The following is a 19,475-nucleotide window of genomic DNA, read 5'->3' on the forward strand; positions in this document are numbered from 1 at the left end:
CTTACCTTCTGGTTTGTTGTTTTTCCTCTTCAGCCATTTTTCTACAGTCTCTGCACTAACACTTTCAGATACAAATTCGTCTAACACCTGGGGATGAAGAGAAAGATATGCCTTCACTTTTTCATCTGTCAAACCTGTAAAAGAATTAGAAAGAATAAAATTAACCTAGATGACACCTTCATAAGCATCAAAAATATAGAAAAATGACACATTATGCTAAGATTGATTTAAGACGGAAAACGAATGTAAAGATATATACACATACAATGGAATATTATTCATCCATGAATAAGACTTAAGTTCAGATACATGTTACAACATGGAGGAACCTTGAAAACAATATGGTAAGTTAAAAAAAGCCAGACACAAGGGATGATTATTGTATGATTCCATTTACATGAAATATCTAGAATAGGCAACTTCATAGAGACAGAGCAGATTAGCAGTTACAGTGAGCTGAGGGAGGGAAGCATGGGAATTATGACTTAATATGTACAGAATTCTGTTTTGGGTGAAGGCCAAGTTTTAGAAGTGGACAGAGGTAATGGTTATAGTACATGTTGCGAGTATAATTACTGCCTCTGAATTATAGACTTGAAGTGGTTAAAATGGCAAATTTTATGTTATGTATATTTTGCTACTATGAAAAAATAGTAAAAAAGACAAAGGTTAAATCTTTAGCAGTTTTAAACTATAGACATTGTATCACGTGACAGCTGTTTTCCAAGAGCAGATCCCAGTGTTGTCCTGGAGGCAATGGTGCACTTCAACGCTGTAAAGGTAAGCCCTACAAAGTACTTAGACCTTCCTGTAAATAGTTACCATAGCTTTAATTCGCAAGGTAAGTGAAACTCTAGCCAGAGAAGCGAACAGGAGAATATAGTGCTGGTACATTTTAGGTGCTAAAACAATGTTTACTGAACAGATTCCTATCTTTCACTGTTTACAGCACAAATTCTCCTTTCTCTCAGGGGCACTGAATCCAGTGATAAAACTAGTATTCAGCTCAGAGTAACTGACATTTGTCTATTCATATTCCATGTAAGTAATCAGTTTCACTGAAATATTTTTCAGTCTAATAACAACTGTTAAATATACATAGGATTTTCAAACACAGTACTTCTACACATTTTCATGTTGAACATATAAAATCATGTGTTTTGAAACAGGCACTTCATGTGGGTATGCCATTCATTAGACAACTCCAAATCACAAACAGGCTATCAATAATTATTACTCCGTGATGGCAATTATTTTTACTGTTATATCCTCTCTGTGAATTATTCAGTAAATTACTACCATCCTTCGGGATAGTCAGGTAAAAAAGGAAGCAGAAAATTGTCCTTTCAGAGGCAGAAAAGAAGAAAAGGAAGCATATCTTTATGACTCCAGGGAACAGGCTGCATGTTCCCACCACCAGACCAGCCACACAATTAACACATGTTAATTAGTTCTGTTGGGGACTGAAGTCACAACTGTTAGGATTCTTCAAGAGAATGGTAAGTTGAGAAGGCAAATAATTTTTTTCAATGAATCCAGTACTTCCACAGTCAATTTAAACTATAGATAGACAGATATGGATATATAATTATATAGTTGTATTAGATAAAAGAAAAATAAGACCCCCATCTGTGCTCATGTGGCAAAAGACCTCCAGTGATGTGAAATTCAATTTGAGAAATTCTACAAGGTGCTAAAGATAAAAGCCTGAATAAAGTAAGACAGAGTTCTCCTGACAGAGTAAATTACAGTCCTCAGATACAAAAGGCACAGGATATTGAAGTAAACTAATAGCTGATTTGACCTTCAAGAAGATAGGCAATGAGAATTCCCATTCTCTTCAATCATGTCCTTCAGTCTTTCATAGCTGACATTTGATTCCCTCTTAAAACTTCATCACTTTTGTGACACAACACTGTATTGTTCTTATCCTAACTTCTGATTTGCTCCTTACCTCTCCTCTTCCATAATCTATAATGATGACAGCAAAATCTGAATCAAGAATTGTAATATCTTTTTCATCTCCAGTTCTTGGGTATTCTTCCATCTTGCCTCAAAATTAAGTGAGTCATCTCCGTCCCACATCCTCCCAAAGTGATTTCAACTCTCAGCTTTACTCTCTCTGCTACTGGTACTCTCCATTTTCCCAGAGACCCAGGCTGGAAATATAAAGTCATAACTGACTCATCCCCCTTGTCATCTCATTTCATCTTAGTGCATGATTATACAAGTCCTGCTTGCCATATTACATATCAGATTAAAGGACTTGTGTCTAAAATACACAAAGAACACTTAAAACTCAACAAGAAGATAACCCAATTAAAAATGAGTCAAAGATCTGAACCCATGTCATCAAAGAAGATACAGATATGATAAATAAGCATACGAAAAGATGTTCATCTGTCACTAGTGAACTGAAGTTAAAACAAAAATGAGATTCGACTACATGCCTATTAGAATGGCTAATATCCAAAAACTGACTGTCAATTTTGGCAAGGATATGCAGCACCAAAAATTCTCATTTGCTGCTAATAAGAATGCAAAGTGGGAGTTACTTTGGAAGACTGTTTGGCAGTTTCTAATAAAGCTAACTATAATCTTACAATATGACCTAGCAATCACACTACTAACTATTTACTCAACTGACTTGAAGACTTACGTCCACACAAAAACCTGCATGTCAATGTTCACAGCAGCTTTATTCATTACTACACAAAACTTAAAGTACCAAAAATGTCCTGCAATAGGCAAGTGAATACACAAGTTGTGGGATATCCATACAATTAAATATTATTTAGCAATAAAGAGAAATAAGCTAATGAAGGGTGCCTGGGTGGCTCAGTCTGTTAAGCATCTGCCTTTGGCTCAGGTCATGATCCACTCTTTCTTCCTTTGCCCCTCCCCCCTGCTTGTGGGCGTGCACATTCTCTCTCTCTCTCTGATAAATAAATAAAAATCTTTTTTAAAAAAGAGAGAAATGAGCTAACAAGCCATGAAAAACATGGATTAGGCTTAAATGCATATTGCTAAGTGCAAAAAGCGAACATGAAAAGGCTGTATATTGTGTAACTGCAATTACAACATTCTGGAAAAGGCAAAACTACAGCGAGAGTGAAAAGATCATTGGTTGCTAGATGTTTGAGGGGAAGGGATTAAGACTGAATGGCTGAAGCACAGCACATCTTTTATGGTGGTGAAACTATCCCATATGATACTACAATGGTGAGTAAGTGACATTATGTATTTGTTAAAACCCACAGATGTTGTAAAATTTTAAGAAATCATTTAGAAAGTCAGGCTATCCCAGAATGGAAGGCAGGATATGGCACAAGAATCTAAATGTATGACAAATGTATAAAACCTTACTGAAGGAGGTGGGGGATAAGGTGCTGACCTGAGTAACTTTAGAAATGAGTGGAATCTGCTCAGTGGGAAGTCTGCTTTTCCCTCTCCCATTCCCCCTGCTTGTTTTCCCTCTCTCACTGTCTCTCTCTCTTTCAAATAAATAAATAAAATCTTAAAAAAAAGAAGGAAAGAAAGAAAGAAATGAATGGAATCTGTAAGACTAAAAGCAAAAGAAACTCCACGGAATCACTGTACTCTAGTTGATAAAGTTATCTTACGGCAGGTAGAGTTTAACAATTCTCACACCACTATTCATTTATATTGAAACCGAACAATTAAATAAGTAGATGGTGGGAATGAGGCTTCTCAATGGTAGAGTAGGATGTTATAGATAAGCAAAAGGAGTCTAGAGTAATCTATAGGGTAACGGATTAGACTTTGACACGTCAGTATGAACTCATATTTAGCTTAACACAGATACAGACGGCTAAACATTGAAATACTGGTAGATATACTCTGTGTACACTCAGGTCAGCCACGCACACACATGTCCTTGCTCTGTTAGCTGAGAGGACCTACAAGCAACAATATGCCAGGACCAACAAGTATACGTAGCAGCCAGATCTTGGTTTCTAATACCGCTCTCCGATAAAAGGAACCACAGCTACTTGGAGAAATGGCTGAGTCTAGGACAAGTACACAAAATATGTCAGGTGAACTTGGAGCATCTTGTTTCCATAAAGTAAGGAAGTGCTAAGTGTGTATATATGAAACACACAAAATGAGTGCGTATGTCAAAAGGATATAAAAGTTGATTGAAAGAGCTCCCAATGATTTGCACATGGAACCATTTGAGTAACAAGATAAAGCAGTACTGGATTATAATCCAAAGAATAAAATAATATCCATGCTACGCTACGGTCCGAATGTTTGTGTCCTGCCCCTCCAAATTCAAAGGTTAACATCCTAATTCCCAAAAGTGATGGCATTAGTAAGTACAGCCTCTGGGAAATGCTTAAATCATGAGGGTGGAACCCTTACCAAGGGCTTTGGCTCCAGAGATCCCTAGACCCTTTGTGCCATGTGAGGATACAAAAGGCCCGTGACCTAAAAGAAGGCCCTCACCCAACCAAGCAAGTGCAATGACTTTAGATCTCCCACCCTCAGAACGGTGAGAAATAAATGTCTGTTGTTTGTAAGCCACCCAGCCTGTGGTATTTTGTTATAGCAGCCTGAATGGACTAAGATAATCCAGGAGTCCACACTGATATAAATAAAGGACTGAATAAATAAACAGAGAAGAACAAATATTCCACTCAGAAGAATTCCAAATAATGTATGTAGATACTCTGCCCCCTAGAAGGCAGGGCATAACTCCCCACTCCTTGACACTTTGTATAAATTACTCAAAACTAAATTTTTAAAGATCAATTGAGTCATAAATGAGTTATGATGTCTAAGTAAACTTCTAGACTAAAAAAATTAATTAAATCCTGGATTTAAGTATGTAGAAGAGAATGAAATGCCGAATACACCATTTTGGTTGTAAACTCCACTAGAATTCCAAAGAGTATCACATAGCTTTATATCTCAAATGTCTCAAAAGATCTAAGTATAATTTTCTTCCCAAATTACCATTCATATTTCAAGAAAATCACTACCTCCTTCAACAAGAGAATGGTAGGAGGCGGTTTGACCTGGTAATTGAAAGTACAGGCAAAAGTTAGTTTCCTCATCTCACCTACTGACCTGGGCATGAACCTGGGCAAAGCACCTCATCTCTCTCAGCCTGGCTTCTTATTTGTTTGGGAATGAGACCTGAATGGGAATAGTAACACTATCTATCACAGGGTCATTAGAATAATTCAATAAGGTAATCCATAGACAGCATTTTTGCCTGATACATTTAATAATAGTACCAAAATGCCATTTTTTTACCTGTATGAAGCCAACACTTGAATTTGTCTAGAGGCTCAAATCATAGGTTTGTAACTTTCATTTCTTTAAAATTCCAAATTTTCTAAAACTTCCATTTTTTTAAACCCTTTTAAAAAGGTTTAATTTTTAAGTAAACCCTACACCCAACATGGGGCTCAAACTCACAACGCCAAGATCAAGAGGTGCATGCTGCACCAACTGAGCCAGCCAGGAGCCCCTAAAACTTCCATTTTTATTTTAGCATTTAATGTATGCTCAACATCCTCAGCCATCAAAAGCAATCTCTCTCACTTTTCTTCTAACATGTTATCCACTTTTACTTCCTATTAACATCCAATTTTGCAAAGAACCTTTGGGCCAATACAGGATCAACCCAGAATAAGATACTGAAATAACAATCATCCACACTCTTGGAAAATAGTACATGTATGGATGACGAAACATGGGTCTTTTGTGTTTGTCTGGCTTTGGTTTCATGCTTCCATAGCTTCCCATGGCCTATACATCTTGTTTATGTCAAAAAAAAAAAAAAAAAAAAGGACTTAGTTTTTTTGAGAATAAACCCAAGGAAAGCAATAAGGTCAGACCAGAGTTGTCCTTAGTGCAGCTGGCCTCCAATGATTAAAAATTTGCCACTAAAAATCCATATAATGAATCATACAGATCCTAAGGTAACATGTACATTTGAAACAATGTATTTTGAAATACTTCATTTCTACTAATAAGCTACATTCTCTTGTCTATGCAACATTTATTTCATTTTCCCACATCTGGCAGGGATGCTGAGGAGCAGGGGCTGGGTCAGAGTCCCAGATGACAGAAGGGAAGCACAGGATACTGACAGACTGAATGAGCGGACGGAGGTAGAGACAGTTGGATGAATTTCCTTATTTTCACAATGCCCATTGAAAATGCCATGAAAGGTTACAATCTAAATAAAACCAAAGCAAAACCAGCAGGGTGGTACATGTCATGGGTAGATTTAGCACTGGACCTGGAGGCATGTAAAAAAGGGCAGAAGAAAGACTGATAAATGTTTTTGTAAAGACGATGTGTGTCTAGTAACTGAGCTGACAACCTGTGGAACAGATGATCAACAGCTTCATTTTGATGCTGAGTAACTCTCTTCAAGACACTGACAAACAAATAGATAAAAGCCACAGCAATACCTCCTACTTCAATATCTTATTACCGGACCATAATGAAAAGGATTAGCTCCATTTGTGTTTCAATCCGTGGTGATGCAAAATATCAGCGACAAAATACGACTATCAATGATCATTCACTTTTCATCTTTTTTTTAACCTAGGAAAGTGAGGCTAGTTTCTCCCATCTCAGCAGAAATCTTGCAAGCATTGATAATGTAACACAATGGCACGCTACACTCCCCTTTTGGTTGCTGCTGTCTATAACACATATATTCAGTTTTTTTCTGATGGAGACTGTGTGTGTTATGTGTGTGTGTCTACACACACACACATATGTATGTAAATTTAAACTTTTTGTAAAACCACACAAACGTAATGGGCTCTCATGTCCTCTACACCCGGCTTCAACAATAATCAACTCATAGCCAATATTTTCCATTTGTACTCCCTACCCCTACTCACTCTCTTCTAATTTTGAAACAATCTCACACATCATTTCAATACATTCATATATGTCAATGTATATTTCTAAAAAACAAAAACTATTTTAACCACAAATGTTAGTGTTACATCCACAGAGAAATTAATCATTAGTTTTAATACCATCAACATCCAAATGTTGAAGTTTCTATTACTCAATGTTTTTTTTAATAGGTTAAATGAACCTAGACACAGGTAAGGTCTATATGCTGCAGCTGGAGTTGTGTGGTATTTTTCCTAGGTCTCTTTTATCCTATAAGTTCCCCTCCATCTCTTCTGTTTTCCCCATTATAATTTATTATTGAAGAAAACATACCTTTTGTTCTATGCTTTTCTACAGTCTGTATTTTTCTGACGGAATCCCTTTGGTGGTGTTTACCACGTTTATCTGCTCTTTGCATTTCCTGAAGACTGAAATTAGATCTAGAAACCTGAACAAATTGAGGTTGAATCTGGAGGTGGGTAAGCAAGGTTTAAAGTGGTACTGTGTTCTTCTGTCAAAAGGTTTATACCATCTGGCTGTCTCTCTGTTTGTGACATTGGTAGCATCTGTGATCCAACAATTACTAACTCATTAGGGCTTAAACAGAGCGGTTTCCTAATTCTGTAATGTCATCTTCATTTATTAGCTGAAATATTACAAAGAGAAACTTCGCTTCATCGACTCTTTGTCATATAAATAAGACAGAATAAATGCTTAATTTGTTTCCCTTTATTTACCAGTTTTCAAGTGAGTTGGTTCAGTGGCATTCCCCTGTAGGTGAGCAACTAAAAAAAATTAGTATTGTTATGAAATCACAGATTTGAAAAAATTTGATCTGTTTCTTCAATCGTAATTATAGGCCTAAGTTGGAGATATTGCGGGTTTGGTTCCAGACCACTGCAACAAAGCAAATACTGCAATAAAGTGAATCAAATTATTATTATTTTTTTTACTTCCCAGTGCATGTAAAGGTTACGTTTACACTACACTGCAGGCTGTTAAGAGTGCAATTAGTGTTACGTCTAAAAACACAAGGTACATACCTTAATTAAAAAATACTTTATTGCTAAAAAATGCTAACCATTATCTGAGCTTTTTGCCGGTGGAGGGTCTTCTTTGCCTTGGCGTTGATGGCTCCTGACTGATCAGAGTGGTGGTTGCCGAAGGCTGGGGCGGTTGTGTCAATTTTTTAAAAATAAGACAACAATGACGTTTGCCACGTTGACGGACTCTTCCTTTCAGATGATTTTTCTGCAGTACACAATTCTGTTTAAGAGCAACCTACCCACAGAAGTACTTCTTTCAAAATTTGAGCCAATCTTCTCAAACCCTGCTGGTGCTTTACCAACTAAGTTTTTATCCTATTCTAGGTTCGTTGTTGTCATTTCAACAATCTTCACAGCATCTTCACCAGGAACAGATTCAATCTTCAGAAACAACATTCCTTGCTCATCCATAAGAAGCAATTCCTCATCCATTAAAGTCTGATCATGAGATGGCAGCAGTTCAGTCCCATCTTAAGGCTTCTCTTCTAATCCTAGTTCTCTTCCTGTTTCCACCACATCTGCGGTTACCTCCTCCTCCCAAAGTCATCCAAAAGGGTTAGAATCAACTTCTTCCAAACTCCTGTTAATGTTGATATTTTGGCCTCTTCTTGTGAAACACAAATATTCTTAATGGCACCTAGAATGGTGAATCCTTTATATAGGGTTTTTGATTTACTTTGCCCACATCCATCAGAGGAATCACTATGTCAAGTATAGCTTAGGGAATGTATTTCTTAAATAATTAAGACTTGAAAGTCAAAATCACTCCTTGATCCATGGGCTGCAGAATAGATGTTGTGTGAGCAGGCATGAAAACAATATTAATCTTGTAATACATCTCCATCAGAGCGTTTGGGTGACCAGGTACATTATCAATGAGAAGTAATATTAAAAAACAAAAACAAAAACAAAACTTTTTTTCTCTGAGCAGGAGATCTCAACAGTGGGCTTAAAATACTCAGTAAACCATGTTGTAAACAGATGTGCTGTCATCCAGGTTTTGTTCTTCCCTTTATAAAACACAGGCAAAGTAGATTTAGCACAATTCTGAAGGGCCACATTGATGAGGGAAAAAAAGCAGAAAATGTTCACCTATAGCCCAGAAGGCTGACCTGTAGCCTGCGGAGTTCCTATAAGGATCAAATACACGCTGGTTGCTACATTCTTAAAGGGTCTCATGACTGCCTGTAAATCTCACCAACAGTTAATATCCAACCGAACGACGGGCACCAGAGAAATCTTGTGGAAGTTGTTTACAAATAGAAATTTGAAGACATTCATGATCCAATAATCCCTGCACATCCCCTCCCCTCCTGCTTGAGCACTAAGCATATAATAACCACCAGCTTCATACAGCAAAAGTGCAACTCCTTCTGCCCACGGGTCCTGTCCTCATGCTACTCAAATAAACTTACTAAGCTGCACTGTAAAAGGTCTCAGGAATTCTGTCCTGACCATGGCACTCAACAATACAACTATGATTCTGGAACAGCAAATGAGTACTGACTTCAACTTAAAATCACCAGCTTCATTGGACCCTAACAAGAGAGCCTGCTTTCCCTTTGAAGCTTTTAAGCCAGGCACTGCCTTCTCTCAGTGATGGTTTTCCAAGATGGCATCTTCTTCTAGGCGGTTTCATTTACATTGAACGTCTGTTGCTTAAGGTAGCCGCCTTCAGTAATTACCCTAGCAGAGTCTTCTGGAGGACTTGTTGCAGCTTCTCCATCAGCAGGTGCGGCTTCACCTTGCACTTTGACGTTATGGAGACGGCTTCTTCCCTTAAGCCTCCTGAACTCGCAAAGGTGCCAGCTTCACTGCCAGCTTCACTTTTCTTCTGCGGCCTCCTCACCTCTCCCAGCCTTCACAGAAGCGAAAAGAATTAAGGCCTTGCTCTGGACTGGCTTTGGCCTAAGGGAATGTTGTGACTAATTTGATCTATCCAGACTACTAGAACTTTTCTCCGTATCAGCAATAACGCTGTTTCACTTTCTTATCATTTGCATGTTTACTGGAGTAGCACTTTTAATTTCATTCAAGAACTTTTCTTCTGATTTCACAACTTGGCCAACTGGTGCAAGAGGCCTAGCTTTTGGCCCATCTTGGCTTTCAACCTGCCTTCCTCAGGAAGCTTAATTGTTTCTACCTTTCAATTTCAAGTGAGAGACATGTGGCTCTTCCTTTCACTTGAGCATTTGGAGGCTGTTGTAGGATTATTAACTGGCCTGATTTCAGTATTGCTGTGTTTCAGGAAATAGGGAGGCCCAAAGAGAGGGAAAGAGAAAGGCAATGGCTGGTCAGTGAAGCAGTCAGAAAACACACATTTATCAAGTAAGTTTGCCATTTCGTATGGGTGCAGTTCATGGTGCTCCTAAACAATTACAACAGTATCATCACAGGTCACCATAACAAATATAATAATATGGAAAGAGTTTGAAATACTGCAAGAATTACCAAAATGTGACACAGAGACATGAAGTGAGCAAATGCTGTTGGAAAAATGGTGCCAGTAAAACTTGCTTGATGTGAGGTTGCTGCAAACCTTCACTTTGTAAAACAAACAAATGCATTATCTGTGAAGTGCAATAAAGGGAAGGACAATAAAATGAGGTGTGCCCGAAAATAAATTATAATCATTAGACTCTAAAAAAGGAAGATGAGCAGAGACAAATTATTGGATTAATTTTCTTTTTTTTTTTTTTTAAAGATTTTATTTATTTATTTGAGAGAGAGAGAATGAGAGAGAGAGCATGAGAGGGGGGAGGGTCAGAGGGAGAAGCAGACTCCCGGCCGAGCAGGGAGCCCGATGTGGGACTCGATCCTGGGACTCCAGGATCGTGACCTGAGCCGAAGGCAGTCGCTTAACCAACTGAGCCACCCAGGCGCCTTGGATTAATTTTCTATTGGCCATAGAAGCAATAATTATGGTGGGTGGGAACAAAGATACAAGCCTAAACACCCACCTCTTAAAGCCAAATTGCCCTTGCTTCTGACCCTTTTTCCTGCCTGATCTTAATATTCCATAACGGGATCACCACCAACTAGTGTTACCTTCCAATCTGGAATAATTTTAACTCAAATTATAAACTGAAAAACTTGACTGCTCAATCTGAAGCTATGACAAGAAGGTGGGAAGACATCTTTGGAGCAGAAATGGCCTGAGCCATGGGCTAGCCCTGAAAAGAAGTTTAATCTGAGACTCCATTTTCCCCTATGCATCTGTCCTTCATTTCCTCAAATGTGCCAAGCCCTGTCCCCATCCATGGACCTTGCTGCTGTTTGCCCCGACTCTTCCCCACTCTTCCCTTGGCTGAGTGAGACATTCAGCCAATTTAAAAACACCTGGCCCACTAAGCACATGTTCTATATTCACTGCCCTGTCCCATTATCCTCTCGTTTAGTCTACTCTTACTCTCCAAATGCCATGGTGACATCTTCCATTTAGTTAGTGTCATCTTATCAAACTTCAGCCTCTGCAAGGAGACTACAAGCCCCATGCGGCAGTAACTATCTTCCACCCCTGTCCGTGTAGCACAGTCCCTGGCTCTGTGCAGATAAGACCTAACATGGGCCTGAGACTGCTCTCCCCCGAGAGGCTGCGTGCTTGCAAGGCTGGTCCTTGGCTGGCATCTGGGAACTCAACTCTGAAGTGGTCCAGTGGCCCCTGCACTAGGCTGCTTGTGCAGATGGTGTGGTTTATGGCAAATACCCGCTTTCCTTCTAGAAGTCTGCAGTTTGGGACAGTGACAGGCAGAGGGTGCCTATGTAACCAGCCGCAGTAAAATCACGGTAGTATGAAGTCTCTAATGAGATTTCCTGGGAGACAGCACTTCCAACGTGTTTTCACAAATGTTGCTGGAGGAATTAAGAGCTTCCTGTGTGGCTTCACTGAGAGACGACCAACAGATGTATGTGCCAGGTCCCCCTGGTCTTTGCCTCGTGTGCCTTTCCCTTTGCCGATTTTGCATTGCCTCCTCTTTTGCTGTAAGAAATCTTAACCAAGGGTATGACTATATGCTGTGTCCTGGAGTCTTCCCAGCAAATCACCAAACTTAAAAATAGTCTTGCAAACCCCCAACACAGGACCTTCATCATTAGATGAATTAATCAGTGAGTCAGTCTTTGTCTAAACGTGATTTCATAGATAAGTAGATTTGTTGCTGGACACTGCCCAGTCCTGCATGATTGCAGATGGATGCATCCAAGTTGGAAAGCAAGTGTCCAAGCAAAGGCTCCTCCTCTCAGTAGCCCACTGCTCCTATTCAAATCCCCGATCTTCCTTGAGATGAGAGATGGGATTTATTTCTTTCTCTAACACTACCTTCATGTTTCTTCTTCCATCCAAATAGTTTAATGTCTATATTGTTTCCTGAAAAATTAGAATTTCTTTACATTTTGAATATGCTTTCCTAATTCTGACATCCTTCAATCCACCTACAATATAGCACCAGTTCCAGAAATATACCCTTGTGCATAGTATAACGTGGAACACTTTACATCAAAGTTATTCTTCCTAATGTGCTGGAAGACATGAGCTTACAAACATAAGGCTTTATTAGTACCTTCTTCTAATCATTTAACCAAAAAGGGAAGGGAAAAAAAAACAAAACAAAAACAAAAACAAAAAGGGAAGGGATTAATGGGTTCTAAAGGTAATTTCTTTTTTGGCTTCTTTATGTAAAAAAGCGAAGTCCTTTCTATGCAATAAATGGAGGTTATCACGTGACAGATATAAATGGTTTTTAATATCATTAAAATGGCTCCAAAGTTTTAACAAAAACAAAGAGATAAGATGCTTCTTTGTGGGGCGCCTGAGTGGCTCAGTTGGTTAAGCGACTGCCTTCGGCTCAGGTCATGATCCTGGAGTCCCGGGATCGAGTCCCGCATCAGGCTCCCTGCTTGGCGGGGAGTCTGCTTCTCCCTCTGACCCTCCCCCCTCTCATGTGCTCTCTCTCTCCATTCTCTCTCTCAAATAAATAAATAAAATCTTTAATAAAAAATAAAAATTAAAAAAAAAAAAAGATGCTTCTTTGGATTTTTGTCAAGTCCACAGCCAATGATACCACTATTTTCAATCAAGGAGGAAAAACAGGGAGGAAATTAATGCCTTATTATTTTTCATGGAAACAGAAAAACAATCCTAAAATTCATGTGGACCCACAAAAGACCCCAAACAAGCCTAAGGGAATCCTGAGAAAGTACAATGACTGATTTCAAACTTTACTGCAAAGCTACAGTAATCAAAACAGTATGGTACCTGCATTAAAACAGATACAGACCAATGGAACAGAATCAAGAGCCCAGAAATAAACCCCCACATATACAGTCATTTAATAATTGACAAGAGAGCCTTATATTAAAACTCAATGACAAGATAGTCTCTTCAATAAATAGTGCTGGGAAAACTGAAGAACCACATACGGAAGAATAAAACTAGACCCTTACTTTACACAACTAACAAAAATTAACTCAAAATGGATTAGAGAGTTAAGACCTGAAACCATAAAACTCCTAGAAGAAAACATATGGAAAAAGCTCCTTGATGTTGGTCTTGGCAATGATTTTTTTTGGATAGTACACCAAAAGCACAAGCAACAAAAGCAAAAATAAACAAGTAGGACTACATCAAGCCAAAAAGTTTCTGCACATCAAAAGAAACAATCAGCAAAATAAAAAGACAACCTATAGAAAGAGAGAAAATATTTGCCAACTAGTTGATAAGGGATTAATGTCCAAAATATATAAGGAATTCATACAACTCAAAAGCAAAAAATAAATAAACAATCCAATTAAAAAATGAGTAAAGGACTTGAATAGATATTTTTCTAAAGAACATATAAAACTGGTAGTCAGATACATGAAAAGAAGCTCAGAGAAAGACAAATACCATAGGATTTCACTCATATGTGGAATTTAAGTAACAAATTAAAAAAAACAAGACAAACAAAAAAACAGACTCCTAAATACAGAGAACAAACTGGTGGAGGGGATGAGGGATTAAGGGGATTAAGAGAACACTTACGGTGATGAGCACTGAGAAATGTATAGAATTGTTGAATCACTATACTGTACACCTGAAACTAATAACACTGTATATTAATTATACTTGAATTTTAAAAAAAAGGATGCTCAACATCACTAAATCATCAGAGAAATGCAAATCAAAATCACAATGAGATGTCACCACATACATGTTAGAATGACTATCATCAAAACAAGAAATAACAAGTGTTGGCATTTTTGTGGGAAAAAAAAAAGGAACCCTCGTGCACTGTTGGTGGGAATGTAAATCGATGCAGCCACTATGGAAAACACTATGGAGGTTCTTAGCATGATCCAGCAATCCTACTTCTGGGTATATATACGAAGGAAATTAAATCACTATCCTGAAGAGATATTTGCACCCCCCATGTTCACTGCAACATTATTCACAACAGCCAAGACATGGAAACAACCTAAGTGTCCATCAACAGATGAATGAATCAAGATGTGTTGTATGCACGCGTGCACATACATACACACACACACAGAGGAATATTATTCAGCCATTAAAAAAAGGAAATCTTGCCTTTTGTGACAACGTAAGTGGACCTTGAGGACCTTATGCTAACTTAAATAAGTCAGACAGAGAAAGACAAATACTATATGATGTCATTTATATGTAGAATCTAAAAAAGCCAAACTCGAAGAAATAGAGAATAGAATGGTTGTTGCCAGAAATTGCAGGGAGGGGAGATGCTGGTCGGAGTACAAACTTCTAGTTATAAGATGAATAAATTCTGGGAATCTAATATACAGCCTAGGGACTATAATTAACAATACTGTATTATACACTTGCAAGTTGTTAAGAGTGTAAGATCTTAAAAGTTATCACCACACACAAAAAAGGGGGGCGATGGCAGTGTTAACTAACCTTTTTGTGGTAATCATTTCTCAATATATGCATGTATGAAATCATCAAGTTGTACACTCACAATTACACATAAGTCAGTATCTCAATAAAGTTGAAAAAAATTTTAATGCCTTATAATAATTACCCCTGCCTTTTATCTATCTCACCTAAATAATTTCTTCCCACCCAAGTACACTCCCACTGAAAGAAGATTTGTCTATGACTTAAAAAGAGGTCATTTAATGAACCTTGACTGAATATACTGCCAGGATTCTGACGTACATAAATGATTATTTATTCCACATGAATTAACAGGTGAGGGGTACTTTGGTTGCAGAGAAGACATTGTTTCTAACATTCGTAATTTGCATTTATCTGAAGGCAAATCCCACAGTGCTATATTTCTAAGCCAAAATAAAATTAAGTATGTGTTTTCCCTTGGCTGAGAACATCAATGAACATTTCTTTAACTGAGAAAGCCAAATAAAAACCTAAGCTGCTCAAAATGATAAGGATGAAAACAATGATTTTTGAAGTAGAACTAAAAGAATTAGCTTAAGTACACCACAGTTCACCCTTTCCATGACTCAGAAAACTATACCTCCAAAGTAAAGTATAAAATGGAAGGTTATGCAGTATAAAGGATTTAAGACTCTCACCTCTTTAACTCAAATGCAGTTGTAAACCCAAAGTAACCTGGTGGGAGACCCAGTTCTCCAGGTTCTAAGTTAGCAGACGCAAGCTCAAATACAGGCTATGTTCTTTAAGAAAGTCACTTACCCCTTTAAGCCTCCTTGGCCTCACAAACAAAAGACTGGGGCCAATGACAGTACTACCCCATAGGGGATAGGGGTACAGGGATATTTAAAGGAGTACATGCAAGCATCTGCACGCATACTACGTGACTGCAAATTAATTATTTAATAACATCCATCCAAAATAGTAAGCACTTTTATATCAAGAAATACTAGGATTGGGGCGCCCGGGTGGCTCAGTCGTTAAGCGTCTGCCTTCGGCTCAGGTCATGATCCCAGGGTCCTGGGATCAAGCCCTGCATCGGGCTCCCTGCTCGGCGGGAAGCCTGCTTCTCCCTCTCCCACTCCCCCTGCTTGTGTTCCCTCTCTCGCTGTCTCTCTCTGTCAAATAAATAAGTAAAATCTTAAAAAAAAAATACTAGGATTTAAGATTTTGACAGAAATCCTATCATGCTGTTTAAATGTAATCTGACTTTACAAAACCTGTATTTACCTATATTTAGCAAATAATTCATCTGGGTGTTATTTCAGAAATAGTAATATTTTAGATATACCCATGAGTGTTTAAATTGAGAATAACAAACTGCCTAGCTAACCACCATATTAACAAGACTATGTAATTGACCACTCACCACAGAGGAACCCAGGCAGGTCTAAATTTAATAGCTTCCAGGCAGGACCACACAGGGATGGGTGCCAAAGGCTGGATGAAGTCAGTTAGCTACTGCAAAGGGCCAGAGGAATGTGGAGCTCAAGGCACATATCTAACGACACGCCACAGAGTGCAGAGGGTGAAGTCTGCAGAAGGCAAACCTCTGTATGAACTCGAGAGCTGTCTTGAAGAAGTAATCAGTGAATGAGAAGATGGGTAAAAACAGGAAAGGCGTAGGCAGCCTAGAGGTAAAGACAGAAGTAATCCAAGAAAGTTCAAGGTTTTGGCCTTGAAGACAGCTGAGACGGATGTAACTTTTGTGGATTATGGTGACATGGCTGAAATGGTTCGAGAGTTGGGATGGTTGATCTGGATTAAAGGCACAAGGACTGAGTAGCCATAGACTTTGAAAAGTAGCAGGTAGATTCAGTGTTATTAACGTGATCCACATGGTAACATTAACCAAATGACTGAAATCAAACTCTGCCCCTGAAAGTGAAAGTGGTTTCTCAAATGTTGGACAATAGCCACTGAATATAGATAAGCCTAATGCTAAATAAATACACTCTGCACCTTAGCCACAAAACACACAATGAATCCGTGGACAGACATTTCAGCTACCAAAGGGCAAGTACAACATTTAAAGTAATAACAACAAGAAAAATTTTAAATCTACTACTATACATTGAGATTACTAAGTAAGTCATTTGATAAAATGTTAAAAAAAAAACTAATGATAAATACTGCCATAGAAATAAACCTTCTAGTAGTATACAATGTTTTAAGAAGGCTTTAAAAAATACTTCATAAAGGAAAGAAAATAGGGTTCACATGATGCAACAATGTGGCGAAATAGAAAGAATAGAAAAATGGACAAAAGAGAAACACACAGAAAGAGACTAATGTACGAAATACACAGACAGACTTTCTATCAATAAGCTCAGTGTTCAGTGTTTCACAACCAGGATTTAGATAACACAAGCAGGGTAACAACAGTCATTTCTTACGGCCATTTAATACCCTGGTGATATGCTCTTTTAGTATTCACATCAGCATTTTTATTTATCCAAGTTTAAAAGAATCATACCCTAAAAGTGAAAGTATACAAACCCCGTATGTTAGGGATTTCTATAAACCATTCCTTTTCACTTATCAAAAGGGATTTAAAAAGTCATGCACTCTTATACAAATTTGAAATGAAGAAAATGAAAGAATAGACAGTATTTTTCCTTCCTTATTAGAAAACATACCTTCTTAAAAATCTTTATTGTAAGTTGATCCAGAAACTGTGTTTTTCTAGACTTCCTCTATAAAAATATATTAATCACTATTTTACAGTTCTGCATTCAATGTAATTCATTTAAAAATAGTATCGAAGTCTTACTAAATCAGGTATTATACTGTGTTTTAGGATGAATCAAGGAACTTAAAAAACAGTAGGAAGATGAGCAGTCAGACAGATAACCATGCTGCGAGGTTGATAAAAGTACATCAACTGAATACAAAATGTGTCTAACACTATTAATTCTAAACACTGAGGTCCATTTATTCACTCAGGAAATATATATTGAATGCCTACTAAGAACAAAGCATAATCCTGTGGTTGAAATACAATAAATAATATCCTTAAGCTTATGGAGTTTTAAAATTCTCTTTTATACTGATAAGGCTAGCCAACAAGAATGAGTGACAAATTTAAAAAGACAAAGAAGGACTAGGAAACATCAAAGACGACTCCACCATTTCTAGCTTAGGTAACTGACAGTGATGTGAACCACAGGAGGTAATGAACAATTCACGGAAAAGAAAGTGGTTTTGGTTTGAGATCTGTGGAACTGCAGTTGCCTACGAGATTATCTATATGGTGATGTCTTGAGTAGGAAATATAAATCTGTAGCCCAAAAGAAAGCAGGGACTAAGAGGTGTATACTGGGAAGTCATCGTATTGATATCAGATTTACAGATGAATTAGATTTCCCAGGAATACTGCACTGCATCCTAGATGGCAAAAGAAAATGTTAATTTCCATCTTTGCCCTATGCTATTTTTTAAAATCATGGGAGAAAATTGTAGTATACACTGTCTCATTAAAAAGATTACGCCATTCTACATGAACAGACACTTCTCCAAAGAAGACACCCAGATGGCCAAAAGACACATGAAAAGATGCTCAACATCACTCATCATCAGGGAAACACAAATCAAAACTACAATGAGGTATCACCTCACACCTGTCAGAAAGATTAACATCAAAAACACAAGAGGGGCGCCTGGGTGGCTCAACTGGTTAAGCAACTGACTCTTGAGCTCGGGTCATAATCTCAGAGTCCTGGGATGGAGCCCTGTGTCAGGCTCCATGCTCAGTGGGGAGTCTGCTTGAGGCTTCTCTCTCCCCTGTTCCTCTGCCCCTCCCACCTCACTCTGTCTCTCTCCAAAAAATTAAAAACACACACAAGAAACAGTAAGTGTTGGCAAAGATGTGGAGAAAAAGGAACCCTCATAACCTGTTGGTGGGAACGCAAACCGGTGCAGCCACTGTGGAAATCAGTATGGAGGCTCCTCAAAAAATTAAAAATAGAACTACCCTATGATCCAGTAATTCCACTACTGGGTATTTACCCAAAGATTATGAAAACACTAATTCAAAAAGATATAGGCACCCCTATGTTTATTGCAGTATTATTTACAATAGCCAAATTATGGAAGCAACCCAAGATGAATGGATAAAGAAGATGTGGGGGGCGCCTGGGTGGCTCAGTCGGTTAAGTATCGGCCTTCAGCTCAGGTCATGATCTCAGGGTCCTGGGATCGAGCTCCACATTGGACTCCCTGCTCAGCAGGGAGTCTGCTTCTCCCTCTCCCTCTGCCTACCACTCCCCCTGCTTGTGCTCTCTCACACTCTCTCTCTCAAATAAATAAATAAATAAATAAATAAATAAATAAATGAATGAATGGTGGGGTATGTATACACACACACACACACTGGAATATTACTAAACCACAAAAAAGAATGAGATCTTGCCATCTGTAATGACACAAATGGATCTAGATAGAGAGTACAATGCTAAGTGAAATAAGTCAGTCAGAGAAAGACAAATACCATTATGATTTTACTCATATGTGTAATTTAAGAAACAAAACAAACAAGCAAAGGGGGGGAAAAGAGAGATAAAGCAAGAAACAGACTTTTTTTTTTTTTTAATGTGCAGTTAGCCACTGTATAGTACAGACTCTTAACT

At 38.1% G+C, this 19,475-nt stretch overlaps 1 protein-coding gene across 14 annotated transcripts in view; it reads right to left on the minus strand.

Annotated features, from left to right (window-relative positions):
- Positions 1-19,475, minus strand: part of PDE10A (phosphodiesterase 10A) — a 297,734-nt gene that overhangs the window by 177,678 nt on the left and 100,581 nt on the right. For all 14 annotated transcript variants that reach the window (XR_010413848.1, XR_010413847.1, XM_064598343.1 and 11 more), the window contains one exon: positions 6-134. Coding sequence is in view for 12 of the 14 variants with exons in the window: in XM_064598343.1 (XP_064454413.1) it covers positions 6-134 (129 nt within the window). In the remaining 2 variants the exon portion in view is untranslated. The remainder of the gene's footprint in view (positions 1-5; positions 135-19,475) is intronic.

This window comes from Mirounga angustirostris, unplaced genomic scaffold (genome assembly GCF_029215605.1).
Source record: "Mirounga angustirostris isolate CCGP_5_RB_7025 unplaced genomic scaffold, mMirAng1.0.hap1 SCAF_8, whole genome shotgun sequence".
NCBI lineage: Eukaryota > Metazoa > Chordata > Mammalia > Carnivora > Phocidae > Mirounga > Mirounga angustirostris.